This window comes from Oncorhynchus mykiss, chromosome 30 (genome assembly GCF_013265735.2).
Source record: "Oncorhynchus mykiss isolate Arlee chromosome 30, USDA_OmykA_1.1, whole genome shotgun sequence".
Taxonomy (NCBI): Eukaryota; Metazoa; Chordata; class Actinopteri; order Salmoniformes; family Salmonidae; genus Oncorhynchus; species Oncorhynchus mykiss.
The window spans coordinates 19,037,400-19,054,673 of record NC_050570.1 but is presented as its reverse complement, the minus strand read 5'-3'; the positions used below and the strand labels follow the sequence as shown (position 1 = coordinate 19,054,673).

At 46.5% G+C, this 17,274-nt stretch overlaps 1 protein-coding gene across 4 annotated transcripts in view; it reads left to right on the top strand.

Moving 5' to 3' along the window:
- Positions 1-17,274, top strand: part of LOC110522756 (semaphorin-6B) — a 142,306-nt gene that overhangs the window by 74,699 nt on the left and 50,333 nt on the right. For 3 of the 4 annotated variants that reach the window (XM_036968405.1, XM_036968407.1, XM_036968408.1), the window contains 7 exons: positions 3,713-3,773; positions 3,872-3,934; positions 10,001-10,099; positions 11,388-11,478; positions 13,093-13,212; positions 13,714-13,802; positions 14,900-15,117. In XM_036968405.1, the coding sequence (XP_036824300.1) occupies positions 3,713-3,773; positions 3,872-3,934; positions 10,001-10,099; positions 11,388-11,478; positions 13,093-13,212; positions 13,714-13,802; positions 14,900-15,117 (741 nt within the window). The remainder of the gene's footprint in view (positions 1-3,712; positions 3,774-3,871; positions 3,935-10,000; positions 10,100-11,387; positions 11,479-13,092; positions 13,213-13,713; positions 13,803-14,899; positions 15,118-17,274) is intronic. The other variant, XM_036968406.1, reaches the window with a different exon arrangement.

Sequence of the window (17,274 nt, the reverse complement as noted above, 5' to 3'; positions counted from 1 at the left end):
AATTCTAGGGACAATTAGGAGGCCTGCGTCTTGTGACCGTAGCGTACGTGTAGGTATGTACGGCAGGACCAAATCAGAGAGATAGGTAGGAGCAAGCCCATGTAATGCTTTGTATCTTAGCAGTAAAACCTTGAAATCAGCCCTTGCTTTGACAGGAAGCCAGTGTAGGGAGGCTAGCACTGGAGTAATATGATCAAATTTCATCAATCAACTGGGTAAGATTCATAGAATTACAAAACATTTTTAAATCATCAGACACTGGCTTTAACCAACACCAGTTGAGATCACCAATCAAGATCATTTCACTGTAAAGAAGTTTAGACATAAGGTGTGTCAAAGAAGAAAATGCATCACCGAGAGCAGAGGGGGGTCTGTAACAGCCAATCACAGTTATAGAGAGCAGAGGGGGTCTGTAACAGCCAATCACAGTTATAGAGAGCAGAGGGGGTCTGTAACAGCCAATCACAGTTATAGAGAGCAGAGGGGGGTCTATAACAGCCAATCACAGTTAGAGAGGCCCTTTGAAACCTCAATATTCAAAGCAAGAAATTCCAACTGTTTACAAATAGTTTCAGACTTTGCCACACTTGTATGGAATTTAGATTTTACATATATAGCCACACCCCCACCTTTCTTAACCCGATCAGTGCGATAAACATTGTAACCACTTGTACAAATATCCTTATCAAAAACAGACTTGCTAAGCCAGGTTTCAGAAAACACAATTACATCACCATCAGTTGATTTAGCCCAAATCCTAACCCCATCAATTTTTGACAACAGGCTGCGTACATGGCCCTCTTTTAGACCCTGAGCCCGGCGGAGTGAGAGAAAGTACACACACCTATTCGCCAGGCGTTGGAACCGGTCAAGGAACAGAATTAGAAACGGGAACAAAAGTTTACTGTTCCGGAATAGTTCCATTGTTTTAAATGCATGGGAACCGGTTAATAATGTTATTTTACATAGCAGGCAACAAAGCGCCTATGATCCGTCAATGCTAGTGAGGGATAGATACTATAGTTATCACATTTGACATTGGATTTATTAACTACAAAATGGTAAGATATGTTTTTAATTCTGGTTTAATTCTTCACACACAAGCTTGAGGTCCAACGTTAAGCCAACTCTGAAGTTCAAAGACATTCAAAGTTCCCGCCATAGAAGCCCCTCCTCCTCAGGTATAATTCTGTGGGCCTAATTCAGATAATGCATGTCATAACAAGGTGCACAGCACTTCAAGCCTCCTCCTCAGCCCTCTCTTGCTCTCTCTCTCTACTGTATTAGCTCACGCTCCAGTGCTCTCCTCTCTATAAGTAGATGTGTGGACTCTCTGGACCTGTCACACAGCTCCAGATCCACTGGACTAATCCACAGAAATAAACCAATTGAGCAGTGCTTATCCCAAAAGGAGAGAGGCTACCAAGGAACATGGCCAATACATGATTAATTGGTTCCAATTATGGTAAACCGTAAGAGGATTTTGCCATCTGGATTTTGCGAGCAGGAGAGAGGCAGTAGAATCTATCTCTCCATTAGAGGCTGAAGAGTGAGAGTGAGCATAGTCGCTGCCAGACCAGACCATCCGCTGGCCACGGAGAGACGCAGACCTCAAAGCTCACAGGGGGATCATCTATGCGACACAGACGCACAGTCGCCACAGACGCTTCAGAATAGAGCCGTCTGGGGTCTGGCTACAGCTGCCCACTCAGCTGTAGGGAGTAACATAGCAAACAGGAAGTAGCATGCAGACAGAGGGACAGCGACAGAGTCACACTCAGTCAGCACAGGAAGGGTCAGGGTCACTGATTGGTCAGAAACTTCTCTTTTTCAGTTTCATCTATTTGTGTGGCGTTCTCTGCAAAGTCAGTGTCTGACAGCTCAGAAAGGCTTAGAGAAGCTCAGCATCTGAACAGCCCAAAATAGGCATTTGAGAATAATACAACACTTTGGACAGTTCACAGGGTTGTTGCCTATAAATCTGAATGGTAATCCACACACGTATATATTCTGTTAACTCAATTTGCAGGTCTTCAAATGCCAGTCGGAGGACATTTTATTGGTGGTCAGGGAGATTGACGGCCTAGCCTGCAACATAAACAATGTAAAATGCAACAGTAAAGCAGAGAGGTCAATCAAACAACCTGAAGGAGACAAGAGACGTAAAACAATATTCACTGGCCTCTTCAAACCACAGCAGCCTTAGCTTAGCCACACCCACTGAGAGGCCTGTTCACATTTTCATATGTTAATACTGGACAGGGCTGAAGTGCTCTGGATGCGATTACGCCACACTCACTGCCCTACTTGATTGTTTGTAGGCTGCTTAAACTTTGACCCAGCCCAATGAGCGAGGCACAGAGTAAGTGGATGGTAATTCTACCCACATCACTTAGCCACCGTCCTGTATTGTGAGGGAGGTAACCTAGGGAGGGAATCTTTGAGCAAACCTAGAGGAACCACCAGTGAATAATTCAGTAGAGGAGCGCTTAGGCTTACCCTGTTCCCCTCACCAAAGACACACACACACACAAACACACGCACACGCAGGTGCACGCGCACGAGCACGCGCACACACAGAGAACCTGCCTTCTGCTGAGGAGTAAGGCAGAACAGATGGAAGGCAGATCTAGGAGATAAGATCGATACTGCTGCAATAACATAGTTTTGGCAGATTTACAGATTAGAACATTCAAAGCCTGGTGTCTGAAAGGAGGTTGGCACAAGCAGAGCTTCTCCAGCTTATTCACCAGAGATACAGGGCCTTGATCAATATGCAACATCAGCTGTTAGCATCTTCCTTAAGGCTCCTACCCTAACTCAGATTCTAAAGGCCCTTTCACAGCCACGGCAAGGGGGCTCCCGAGTGGCGCAGCGGTCTAAGGCACTGCATCTCAGTGCTGGAGGTGTCACTACAGACCCTGGTTTGATTCCAGGTTGTATCACAACCGGCCGTGATTTGGAGTCAATTGGCCCATCGTTGCGGCACACAATTGGCCCATCGTTGCCCGGGTCAGGGTTTGACCGGGGTAGGCGGTCATTGTAAATAAAAATGTGTTCTTAACTGACTTGCCTAGTTAAATAAAGATTAAATACAAAAATATAAAATAAAATATATAAGAATTATGAACGTATTAGCAGTGAGTAGCATGAATGCATGGTATTATATGATGGGACCAATAGCATTGTGTGCTGTCTGTGTGGGGGTGGTTTATGAATGCAGGCAAACTTCCTGATTAAATCATCCATTAATTCAATTTCTTCCCAAGTGAGACAATTCAGGCCTCCCAGCAAACCAACTTTACTGCAAGTGAACTCAAATGAGACCAAAGTAAACCAAGGGGAAAAACATTATGCAATTCAAAAATGTCCATTATGCAATTCAAAATGTGTATTTATCAACCATACCCTGAAATGTGTCCCATTATACAGAGCTGAATCCCAATCTGTTTTATTCAGATATATTGTAAATTGTTACATAGTTATAGCCAACAGATTTCATAGCCTACAGTGCATGAACAGACAAAGAAGATTCAAACATTTAAACTTCTCCAACCATTATTCTGTGGCATGTCCAGAATTGTCCATAGGATAGTGGAGTATTTCTACTGCTGCTATGTGTGAGAGCATGTGGAATACAGTTGAGTGCTTGTCTAAGACTTAGCTAGCTTTGTCTTGCTGTTGGCTGACTGCCGTGCTCTTTGTCTGTCAGAGATGACCTTTTCCGCGTGGAGCTGGACAATGTGGCGGGAGAGGAGATGTTCTACAGTAAGGTGAGGCCCTCTCCGTGCACACGCCTCATTAACATCTTACAGTACAGTCTAACCAGCGTAACTGACACGGTTGGAATGCCAATGTCTGTCTGTTATAGAAGAGAACATGGGAGTCCAACAAAAACGACATCAGGACCTGCAGGATGAAGGGCAAGCACGAGGTGAGCTGGGGAATGCACACACTTTCAGGGTTGAACACGCATGCACGCGCACGCACGCACACGCACACACACACACACACACACACACACACACACACACACTGAAACATGGCACAGGCCCCACCTTGCCACCTGGAGCCGGGCATTCATGGTGCCAAAAGTTTGACTGGCACTCTGCTGGCTCTTCGAAGCGGAGGGGGCACCACCATGTGCCACCCCAAGTGTTCCTGTTCACCTAAACCACTACACACTTCAGAGGTCCAGCCGTCCCACCCCCTTTATGAACATGGCTGCCTCGCAGGACATTCCAGTTGTGGTGTGTGCCCTCACAAAATGGAGGGGGGGGGGGGGTTAAACCAAGGAGGTGAGCTGAGATGTGGTGAAGAATGAACAGTGAAACAGTCCCCACAGTCAACCCAACCCACGCATGACTACCTCAGCTATCTCTTACACACCCACTCTCCCTCCTCTGCACTTCTCTTGCCCCCACCAACACACAGCGGGCGGATCAGTGCCTCTCCCTTCTGACTCCACACACATTCTCCTAGCTCACACACCAACCCACACACAAACCGACCAGGGCATTATTGAAAGGTGTCTGTGTAGGAGAGCGAAAAAAGACTGACTTAACACTGAAAATAACACCTGACATCAAATCTGTGTGAGACACCCCGAGACGAAGGCTCAACGGAGAATAGGGAGCGGAAGGTGGAGGAGGTAGCCTAGCGGCAGGTAGCTCTTACTGGTTAAGAGCATTGGGCCAATAACCAACCGAAAGATCGCTGGTTCGAAACTCAAGAGCCGACTAGGGGAAAGATCTGTCAATGTGCCCTTAACCCTAATTGCTCCTGTAAGTCGCTCTGGATAAGAGCGTCTGCTAAGTTATTCAAATGTAAAATGAGACAACAGTGGTTATGGGGAGAGGGGGGGGAGTCAGTCCCACCTGCCTGCCCCTAAAAAGAGCCACAGGCCTGACTGAGAAGAATAAAAGGCCATCCTCCCCCTAATGACTCTGGTAATGCAGTGAGTCACACAAGAATGAGGCAGAGATAATCATCCCCTTACCCTCCACCCACACCACCCTCCTCCACCATCCACACCATCCCCTTAGCCTTCACCCACGGACACATGTACACGTAGAAACACACACCTCTATCCTCTAGGCCCCTGTCCTCCACTCACTCTCTACCCTCCACCCACGCCACCCTCCTCCACCATCCACACCATCCCCTTAGCCTTCACCCACAGACACATGTACACGTAGAAACACACACCTCTATCCTCTAGGCCCCTGTCCTCCACTCACTCTCTACCCTCCACCCTCTTCCTCCACCATCCACACCATCCACTTATCCACTTCGCCTCCTGCAAATGTCCTGTCCGGCTCCCGGGATGGTTTTGTCAGATGTGATACATTCGCCACCAAATTAATTGGTTTTGTAATTAAATGTTTCTGGTTGGTTGATCAGAAAGGGCATATTCTCATAATTGGGTGGGAAATTCAACATCCTTCGTCCTCCTGGTGGACTTTAAAGAAGCCATTTTATTGTCCAGCTGAATGCAGATGGGTTCCCTCCCTCTTTCTCTCGCTCTCTCCCTCTTTCTCTCTCTTTATTTCTTTCTACTTCTCTTTCTCCCAACCCTGGAGACTGTCTCAGTTGTATGCAGCCTAGACTCAGAAACAGAGAGAGAGACTCCCCAGCTGGGTCTGGCTCAATGCCAAGCACAAGGGCAAGGCCAGTCAGTATGCAAACAAAGAAATTCCATATAGACTTTTTTAAAGAGCAGGTTTGCATTGATATGTGCAGCACTTAGTGAGATTGTTTGATCAATATGTTGTTGATACCCACTCTCAGAGGGGGTCTGCATTTCAGTCCTCTATACCAGACAAGATCAGTCTAACCATGATATGGTTCCACAGCTTATTGTATGTTTATTATATAGTATCTCTGCAGATGCCCTATATACAGCAGCTCTCCGGCTGCTCAAAACAACCTCACATGCGCCGAATACAACAGAATAAAACAACCTTACAGTGAAATGCTTACTTACAAGCCCTTAACCAACAATACAATTTTAAATAAGTGTTAAGAAAGTATTTACTAAAAGACACTGAAGTAAAAAAGTTTAAAAAAATAAAAAATAAAGAAAAATAGGCGCAACAATAAAATAACAGTAGCGAGGCTATATACAGTCACGTCCTGACCTTAGTTCCTTTTTATGTCTCTATTTTAGTTTGGTCAGGGCGTGAGTTGGGGTGGGCATTCTAAGTTTTGTGTTCTATGTTTTCTATTTCTATGTGTTTGACCTGGTATGGTTCCCAATCAGAGGCAGCTGGCAATCGTTGTCTCTGATTGAGAACCATACTTAGGTAGCCTGTTCCCACCTGGTGTTTGTGGGTAGTCATTTTCTGTGTAGTGTGTGTTGCACCTGACGGAGCTGTTTCGGTTGTGCCTTTTGTTACTTTGTTATCTAGTGTTCAGTTATATTTAATAAAATGCCGAACACGTACCACGCTGCACCTTGGTCCTCACCTTCTTCCACCAACGACAATCGTTACAGTACCAGTGCAGAGTCAATGTGCGGGGGCACCGGTTAGTCAAGGTAATTGAGGTAATATGTACTTGTAGGTAGAGGTAAAGTGACTATGGATGGATAATAAACAGAGAGTAGCAGGAGTGTAAAAATAGGCATTTGATTAGCTTTTCAGGAGTCTTATGCCTTGGGGGTAGAAGCTGTTAAGAAACCTTTTGGACCTAGACTTGGTGTTCCGGTACCACTTGCCGTGTGGTAGCAGAGAGAACAGTCTTTGACTAGGGTGGCTGAATATTTTTAGTGTCTTCCTCTGACACCGCCTGGTATAGAGGTCCTGGATGGCAGGAAGCTTGGCCCCAGTGATATGCTGGGCCGTACTCATTACCCTCTGTAGTGCCTTGCGGGCGGAGGCCGAGCAGTTGCCATACCAGGCAGTGATGCAACCAGTCAGGATGCTCTTGATGGTGCAGCTGTAGAACCTTTCGAGGATTTGAGGACCCATGCCAAATCGTTTCAGTCTCCTGAGAGGAAATAGGCGTTGTTGTGCGTTGTTATTCACGACTGTCTTGGTGTGTTTGGACCATGATAGTTTGCTGGTGGACAACCTGCTCCACTGCAGCCCGTCAATGAGAATGGGGACGTGCTCGGTCCTCCTTTTCCTGTAGTCCACAATCATCTCCTTTGTCTTGATCACGTTGAGGGAGAGGTTGTTATCCTGGCACCACACTAACAGGTCTCTGACCTCCTCCCTGTGGTGAACATGTTTCTGAGTTCTTAGCAGGCCACACACTGCAGTAATTTGGGTTGTTCTGGTCAAGAATAGACCGCAGTGAACTCGACAGGGAGCTGACCCTGCAATCTCCAGGTCACCCGTCAGTTGTCCTAACCACTACTGCCACAAAGCTGTCTTCATTAGTCTCGGGATCTCGCCCTCCTCCTCTTCCTCTTCTTCTTCAGGGGAGATGTTGATGCTGGCCTGTAGTGCATTCACTCAGGATTAGCATCAAACAGTCTCTGCGAGAGACAAGACAAGCTCGGGAGGGGATGTGGATTAGTACTAGCATGCTGAGTAAGAGAGAATGCGGGCAGGAAGTGCTTTTGTACTGGCAAATTTGTGCTAATTTAGCACTGCTGTTAATTGTTCCTCCGCATTCACCCCCCGTCTGCTCGTGCACCAGTCACTCTGCCTTACGTCAAAGTCTGAGTCAGACTGTTGCCATGAAATGACAGGCCTGCAGTCAAGTGTGGCTCACCCAATGAGAGGGAGGTGAGAGAAGAGCAAAGAGGAGGAGAGGAAGAGACACGAGTAGCCTGCTGGAGTGTGGGAAGAGTTCTGGCTCTGGAGCACTTGGCAAAGACACCTCTGCTCTGCCTCATCCCAGCAGTGATGGACTCAATCGAGCATGCTACGGAAACTTTTAAGGTTTTACTGAGAAGCTGTTTGCTAAATATTACCCTGTGATGGAGCAGCGTAGCTGACGTGTGTCGTTTGTGCCTGGCTAAACTCGGCTGTGCTCATTAGCTCTTCCTCAGTTTAGTAAAAACATCATGGTCCAAGGAAGTTGGTTTCTTTTAGAGGTTCCTTGAGTCTTTATGCTTAGGTAATAACATACTGTTGCTTTACAACAAGGGGCGCCACCCTGGTGAATTGTGCATTTGTGCAACCAATTTCAACATCAGGAGGATTAGATCAATGGAAACCAGATACACTAGTCTAGGTGGAGGAAGTCTTCGTTTGTAATGCTCTCTGACTGCGGTGGGTTGTTGTGAGCAGATGTGTTGTTGTAACAGAGGGTTGTTGTTCCTCTGAGTGAGGTCTGGGTCTGGGTCTGTCTGAGACTGACTGAGGGATGGGCTAGAGACTGGAAATCAACAGAGAGAGGTCTGCAGTGGAAGGAAACCTCAGTGTGTGTGTGTGCTCCCCCCCCCCCCCCCCCCCCCCCCACACACACACACACACACACACCATACCACAAATACCAACATGTTTATGTTTGTATTCATATGTGCGGCACACTGCGCAATTCATCCGGGCTGCTCTGTATTAATAATGCAGTGGTGTAACACAAACAGTGAGAAGTAGAGCTGCGATCGTCTGGATGTGGGTCACGTGAAAGAACTGCCAGCCAGCACAGGTGGTGCTTTGTCTGGAGTGTGTCCAGGGATAGGAAATGGTGAGATTGGAGAGAGGAGGGAAACAGGGGGATGGATTGACGAGGCTGTGTGGTTTAATACAGGAGACAAATAAAATCTGTATATGGAGGCAGATTATAAAATGTAAAAAAGAATTAAAGCGAAACACCATTCAAGCGAATAAAGTGATACAATGATGATACAAGAGACGAGAGGCTTCCAAACAATATAATTCCCTGTTGTTTAAACGGCAGACATCCTGTATTTCAATTTACATTGCAGGGCCATGCCAAAAGCCCACACTTCATGTGATGGTATTTATTGTACAATCTTAACTGAGATTTTGGCGCTGTGTCTCGTTCTGTCTTTTAGCAGGTAATGTGTTACATCTGGCTTTATGCTTTCAGCCTATAGACCGCAGTCCCACTGAAAAACAAACATGCAAATCACACTGACACGAACAATGAATCTGTGCAGTGACACCACACACACACACACACACACACACACACACACACACACTCATGATTTAGTATGCAGTTAGTAGTGGCTGTCACACGTCTCCCTGTCTAGTACCACAGCGGTGTGGGGAATTCTAACCTCGCCTCACTCAACACACGTTGCTGCCCCCCGCCGCTCCTGCTAGGGCCACTCTGCTCCACCGTGGATAAACAGAACCCTGTTTGGGGCTGGAGCATCTGGAATAGCCCTCCCCGTTCTCCCATCCCCACACCCCCCTTTCCCTCCAATGACATCAGTGGCTCTGCTCCCCCGTGGTGGAGGGGCTGAGATGCCAGGCACAGGGCCAGGAGCTGGAGTTGGAGCCACGCTGACTTGGACAGGAGAGGGGAGCGAGGGGGGTACAGGCCAGTAGGGATTTAGATGTACAGGGATACAACTCACTGCACTGACACACACTCACACAGATTACATAAATAAAATGTTGAACTATCAATAATTGGATCTGCTGGTGATTGCTGCGCTGCTTGTTAACATGGTAATCATGGTAATAAGGGTTGTACCACCGCAGTAAAGTGAGTGGTGGTTGAAAGGACAAAGTTAGCTGGGATTTCCATCTGTCAATCAATAGCTGGTGTGAGCCAATGGAAAGTATTTGATGCTACAGGCCGGCAGACTGGGAACCTCTGTAGGGCTGAGTAATGAGGAGATTGACAGTGTTAATGATGTGATAATTCCTCCCATCATGCATTTAGAAGCCTCATTTCACCTAGCAATAGGATAATAAGTCACAGACTATCCACTCTGATTTGATCATTCTGATGTGATCATTTCTCCCATCATGCATTTAGAAGCCTCATTTCACCTTGCAGTAGGATAATAAGTCACAGACTATCCACTCTGATTAGGACCTCCTCATTTCTCTCTCTCTCCTATCAGGACGAGTGTCGGAACTTCATGAAGGTTTTGCTGAGTCGACAAGGAGGTCTGTTTGTCTGTGGGACCAACGCCTTCAATCCGCTGTGTGCCAACTATACTGTGAGTACCTATAGAACACACACGCTGTCTGTCAAACTCAAACAGCAGTCATTGCTGCTTGGGGAAGCTGAGCGCATCTCTACCTGTCAGCAGTCCAGCCATGCATCAAGCCTAATGATTGGTGCATCGTTGATAAATGGACTATTCCTTTTCTCTGGAATCTGGAGCTCGCTCACAAACATGATTAAGCATGTTGCTTACTCACAAATTTACAACTTGTTTTCTGTCATTTGTTTCGTACCTAAGGCAGAGACAGAGAGAGGCTAGATATCGGCTAGATATCAGTAGCTATTGCACCACGCTTAAACTGTGGAGGTTGTTTTTGTAGAGCGGCAGAGACAGATGGTCATAGTGCAGAGCTGAGGGCTGGGAGAGGGTCAGCTGGAACCAAGGAGGAGGCTGTGCTTATGATGTGTCTGGCTGGTTCGTTTCTTCGCCTCTGGTGAAACCCAGGCAGGCAAGTAGAAGGAAAACGCTAAGTGGTTGCACTGCTCATGTACCTGGAGTTGCTCCCCCCCGGTCATACACTCTGTCCTGGAAGAGCACACCTCGGAGCTACTTATCTACCTGCTCCGTTGTACAGCCACATCCAGACTCTTCCAATCAGACTAACGAGTTGAAAAAGCTTGTGAAGGAGGGAGGGAGGAAGGAGATGGGGGATAGGGGCATCCAGTTTAAGTGTCAAAGGCTTTCAGAGAAGTGTTATGTTCAGTCTGTCACATCTCCAACATACCAGCACACTGACTCCCTCCTCTATACCTGGCCCATTATCTCTGGCTGTTAATGAGCAGTGGAACCTGTGTAGGGCTGACGGTCTCAGGGCTTCTCCTGGGACTAGTTAGCACACCTAGGGTTTATTTATAGCTGGTTTTAATGACAACCACAGTGTTTCATTTATTTCATTCATTTTCAATCGGCGTTGGCGTCTGTGTGACTTTGATTTCGCCTGTGGTTGTTTAGCTGCATGCATTTCAAAAGGTTGTGTTTGTGTGTATTTGTTCCTGTTGTTGTTGTTGTCTTCAGTATTTGCACGATTGCAGAGGGAGAATAACAATGCTGTGAATATGTTATAATATATACTAATTGCCATAATCTGTCGGCATGTATGTCAAATCAAATAACATTTTATTTGTAACATGCGACAAGTACAATGGGTGCTTGATTACTAGTCCTTCCCCACTTCCCAACTATGCAGAGTTCAAAAATATGTTTACTGTATGTGACGGTAAACTTCACTCTTTGTTTCCCAGCAACACTATATAGTGAACTGTGTGTGTGTGTGTTTCAGGGAGACACACTGGAGATGGTGGGAGAGACGGTCAGTGGCATGGCCCGCTGCCCCTATGACCCTAAACACGCCAACGTGGCTCTGTTCGCCGGTGAGGAGAAAACACTATCATTGCTTGAAATACCTCATTCTGAAGCAGGTTCCCATCACCACGTCAACAATGGCAGTGGCTGAAACAATAGGAAGCCTTTTTTACACATTACTGGAGAGTAGAAATAGAGTGAATTTGTCCACTCTGCACCACTGGTGTCACGTCGGTATAAATGGTCGGGAGACAGGCGCAGGAATGCGTAATAGGGTTTTTTATTTACCCAAATTACAGCGTGCCATGTATAGGCACGGGGACCAAGACAAAACATACACGATACAAAACACAGGGTTGAGACCCAAACAAAAGAGCGAGGAGTACCTCGAATAAATACACAATCGCACTCGACCCGTAATCTTCTGCACAATACAAGCGGCACGAATGCCAAAACAACACAGCAAAGGTACTCACACGACCAACGGACATTGGAACAATAATCGACAGGACAATGGTGAACAAAGGGCACACTTATAAAATTACTAATGAAATGGGAATAGGGACCTGGTGTGCGTAATGACAGTTCCGGAAGGATCCGTGACAACTGGAATTATCTCAAATCAAATTGTATTAGTCACATGCGCCGAATACAACAGTTGTAGACCTAACAGTGAAATGCTTACTTATGTGCCCCTAACTAACTAACAATACAATTTAATAAATAAATATATATGAATAAGAATAAGAAATAAAAGTAACAAGTAATTAAAGAGCAGCAGTAAAATAACAATAGCGAGACTATATACAGAGGGGTACCGGTACAGAGTCAATATGCGGGGGCACTGATTAGTTGAGGTAATATGTACATGTAGGTAAAGTTATTAAGTGACTATGCATAGATGATAACAACAGAGAATAGCAGCGGTGGGGGCATTGCAAATAGTCTGAGTAGCCATTTGATTAGGTGTTCAGGAGTCTTATGGCTTGGGGGTAGAAGCTGTTAAGAAGCCTCTTGGACCTAGACTTGGCGTATAGAGGTATAGAGGTCCTAGAAAGGTAGGAAGCTTGGCCCCAGTGATGTACTGGGCCGTACTCACTACCCTCTGTAGTGCCTTGCGGTCGGAGGCCGAACAGTTGCCATACCAGGCAGTGATGCAACCAGTCAGGATACTCTCGATGGTGCAGCTGTAGAACCTTTTGAGGATCTGAGGACCCATGCCAAATCTTTTCAGTCTCCTGAGGGAGAATAGGTTTTGGCGTGCCCTCTTCACGACTGTCATGGTGTGCTTGGACCATGTTAGTTTGTTGGTGATGTGGACACCAAGGAACTTGAAGCTCTCAACCTGCTCCACTGCAGCCTCGTCGATGAGAATGGGGGCGTGCTCGGTCTTCTTTTTCCTGTAGTCCACAATCATCTCCTTTGTCTTGATCACGTTGAGGGAGAGGTTGTTGTCCTGGCACCACACGGCCAGGTCTCTGACCTCCTCCCTATAGGCTGTCTCGTCATTGTCTGGGGTGTGTTGTCATCCAATTATACATTGTTCATTGGTCAACAGTCATATGCATTGATTAGTGTACTGTACTGTCATTATATAAACTATCCTCTGCAATTTCTTTATAGGTTGAGCTGTAACTGTCTCGATTTCCCATTCTCACTGATCTGGTGTGTGTTTTTGCCAGAGGGGAATTTGTTTACGGCCACTGTGACGGACTTCCTGGCAATAGATGCAGTGATCTACCGTAGCCTGGGGGACAGTCCTGCACTCCGCACTGTCAAACACGACTCCAAATGGTTCAGAGGTACGCCCCTCGGTTAAACATACTTATTTGTGTGTATTTGTTTGTGTGTGTGTGTGTGTACAATTGTGTGTGTGCGTGCATGCGTGTGTCTGTGTGCGTGCGTGTGTGCGTATTTATTTGTATTTGTGTGTGTGTGTGTGTGTATTGTCTCTGTTGTTGTTGTTTAAAGGCGATGTGTTTATGTCCACATCACTTAGTATCAGGATCAATATCTGGATCAGATTCACTACATCCCTGCTGATGTCAGAGGAGCCAGGGCTCTAGTCTGCTCTGTGCCTGTGGGCTATGCCTGATGGGGTTCAGTAGGCATGACACAAGAATGTTTTGAAACTGACAACGGAAATGAGCCACCTCCCTGACACCTCTATTTCCATCCATTTTCTCTAATTTGGTGCATACTAAACACAACCCTGGTGTTTGTGGCTGGGATTTAGGGAGGCATCCGATAGCTCTTACGGTAGCTATTGCTGTGTAACATGGCCCTCTCCCCTCCTTTTCCAGAGCCCTATTTTGTCAGTTCAGTGGAATGGGGTCCTCACATCTACTTCTTCTTCAGAGAGATGGCCGTGGAGTTTAACTATCTGGAGAAGGTACGAGACAAACTGGTAAAGCTTTGGACACTCCCCTGTGTGTAGTGTGTCTGCCTGCCTGGATGTTCCATCTCATGTAATTATTCAGATGTCAATACCAGCCTAGTGCTTCTGATGACCTTTTTCCATTTATCTGTGTATCTGTGTTTCTGTGTATCTGTGTTCCTGTGTATCTGTGCTGTTGCATATCTAATATAATAACAGTGGGCTATGCGAACAACCTTGCGTCTGAATTAGACAGGGGAGAAGCGTTTTCATAACAGCTCCAAATGGCATCAGTCATATCAGATTTGGGATACGTGCTCATGAAAAAATAGGACAGTAACAAGAAGCCTTTTTATCTAATAAATGAGCTATTCACATTTGGTGGAAATGTGCTGGCGCAGGCATTTCGTGCTGCATGTTTATAGGGCTCCCAGTAAGTGGAGACTTACACTGTACCACAGTTGTGTGGGTTGAGATATTTCAAAGAACACATTTGAAATGCACTGACATATCCTGGAATAATACATATTAATTTACCATTTTAAAACAATAATCTGTCAAATGTGGTCGTACGCATTGCAAATACTTTTTTTTTATCACCCAACTTGTTAAAAAGGGTTTCATCTTCGTTTTGGAAGAATGTTTATTGTGGTATAAAACTGATTATTAACTGGGTGGTTTGAGCCCTGAATGCTGATTGGCTGACAACCGTGGTATATCTAACTGTATAACACGGGCATGACAAAACAGTTATTTTTACTGCTCTAATTACATTGGTAACCAGTTTATAGTAGCAATAAGGCACCTCAGGGGTTTGTGATATATGGCCAATATACCATGGCATTCCGCGTTGCGTCGTGTGGAAGGACAGCCCTTAGCCGTGGAATATTGGCCATATACCACACTCCTCGGGCCTTAGTGCTTAAATATATATCCATGGGCTCATGAATATATCAACCACTAAATCTAATGTGTGCTTTAAACTGTCTCAGTGTGGAAAACTCTGTACATGGTCATTGATATGTAGTTTGTAGTATGTAGTCAATATGTAGTCAGTGCGAGGTCATTGACTGTTCTGTCTGTTCCACGTACTTGCGTGCATGTGTGTTCAGGTACAGGTGTCTCGGGTGGCGCGTGTGTGTAAGGCGGACCTGGGGGGCTCTCAGAGGGTGTTGGAGAAGCAGTGGACTTCTTTCCTGAAAGCCAGACTGAACTGCTCCGTCCCTGGAGACTCCCACTTCTACTTCAACCTGCTCCACTCCACCAGCCCTGTCATCAGGATGCACGGCAGGGACATCATCCTGGGAGTCTTCTCCACCCCTGCTAACAGGTACACACAGACACAGACAGACAGACAGATAGGTAGACAGACAGACAGACAGACAGACAGACAGACAGACAGACAGACAGACAGACAGACAGACAGACAGACAGACAGACACACACACACACACACACACACACACACACAGACAGAGACACAGACAGACAGACAAAGAGACAGGCAAACCGACACAGACAGACAGACGGACAGACTGACTGATAGACAGGGAAGTCCCTGAAAAGAGGGGGATGGTTGGGGTTTATGGAGAAGGTACAGTTCTGGATTAGGCACATTTATTTGCCACAAGCATTTGCTTTTAGAGAGGCAAAACGTGCTGTTAAATGATTGGAGTGATGAAATGGAAGAAAAATGTTGTTATTTTGAAGAGATTAGAGTGATGCAATAGAAAGAGAAGGAACGAGGGATGCTGCTTGGTAATAGAAGGATTAGATGAGGCTGAAGATGTTTGCAGAGAAAGCATAATAAACAGATTGAACAATGCAAGGGAGGAGAGAAAAGGTCCCCTGAGCTGCATTGTGTGTATGTGTCTTAAATATATCTTATATATCACCTGAGAGATAGTGTGTGTGCTGTGTATACAGAGCAGACTTATAGGGAATCAATGCAGTTCTCCCATGCAGAGGAGCCAGCAGGATGTATATCAGCAGAGGAGCCAGCAGGATGTATATCAGCAGAGGAGCCAGCAGAATGTATATCAGCAGAGGAGCCAGCAGGATGTATATCAGCAGAGGAGTCAGCAGGATGTATATCAGCAGAGGAGCCAGCAGGATGTATATCAGCAGAGGAGTCAGCAGGATGTATATCAGCAGAGGAGTCAGCAAGATGTATATCAGCAGAGGAGTCAGCAAGATGTATATCAGCAGAGGAGTCAGCAGGCTGTATATCAGCAGAGGAGCCAGCAGGATGTATATCAGCAGAGGAGCCAGCAGGATATATATCAGCAGAGGAGCCAGCAGGATGTATATCAGCAGAGGAGCCAGCAGGATGTATATCAGCAGAGGAGTCAGCAGGCTGTATATCAGCAGAGGAGCCAGCAGGATGTATATCAGCAGCAGAGGAGTCAGCAGGATGTATATCAGCAGAGGAGCCAGCAGGATGTATTTCAGCAGAGGAGCCAGCAGGATGTATATCAGCAGCAGAGGAGTCAGCAGGATGTATATCAGCAGAGGAGCCAGCAGGATGTATATCAGCAGCAGAGGAGTCAGCAGGATGTATATCAGCAGCAGAGGAGTCAGCAGGATGTATATCAGCAGCAGAGGAGTCAGCAGGATCTATATCAGCAGAGGAGCCAGCAGGATGTATATCAGCAGAGGAGTCAGCAGGCTGTATATCAGCAGAGGAGCCAGCAGGATGTATATCAGCAGCAGAGGAGTCAGCAGGATGTATATCAGCAGCAGAGGAGTCAGCAGGATCTATATCAGCAGAGGAGCCAGCAGGATGTATATCAGCAGCAGAGGAGTCAGCAGGATGTATATCAGCAGCAGAGGAGTCAGCAGGATGTATATCAGCAGCAGAGGAGTCAGCAGGATCTATATCAGCAGAGGAGCCAGCAGGATGTATATCAGCAGAGGAGTCAGCAGGCTGTATATCAGCAGAGGAGCCAGCAGGATGTATATCAGCAGCAGAGGAGTCAGCAGGATGTATATCAGCAGAGGAGCCAGCAGGATGTATTTCAGCAGAGGAGCCAGCAGGATGTATATCAGCAGCAGAGGAGTCAGCAGGATGTATATCAGCAGCAGAGGAGCCAGCAGGATGTATATCAGCAGAGGAGTCAGCAGGCTGTATATCAGCAGAGGAGCCAGCAGGATGTATATCAGCAGCAGAGGAGTCAGCAGGATGTATATCAGCAGAGGAGCCAGCAGGATGTATTTCAGCAGAGGAGCCAGCAGGATGTATATCAGCAGCAGAGGAGTCAGCAGGATGTATATCAGCAGAGGGCAAATCTCAACTAATGTCAGCTCAAATAACATCCTCTACTCGTAATGGCTGCTGTTGTGGCAGCCAGGAGAGGAAGAGAGGGAGGGGGGAGAGGAGAGAGGGAGGGGAGAGAAGAGAGGGAGGAGGAGAGAGGGAGGGGAGAGAAGAGAGGGAGGGGAGAGAAGAGAGGGAGGGGGAGAGAAGAGAGGGAGGGGAGAGAAGAGA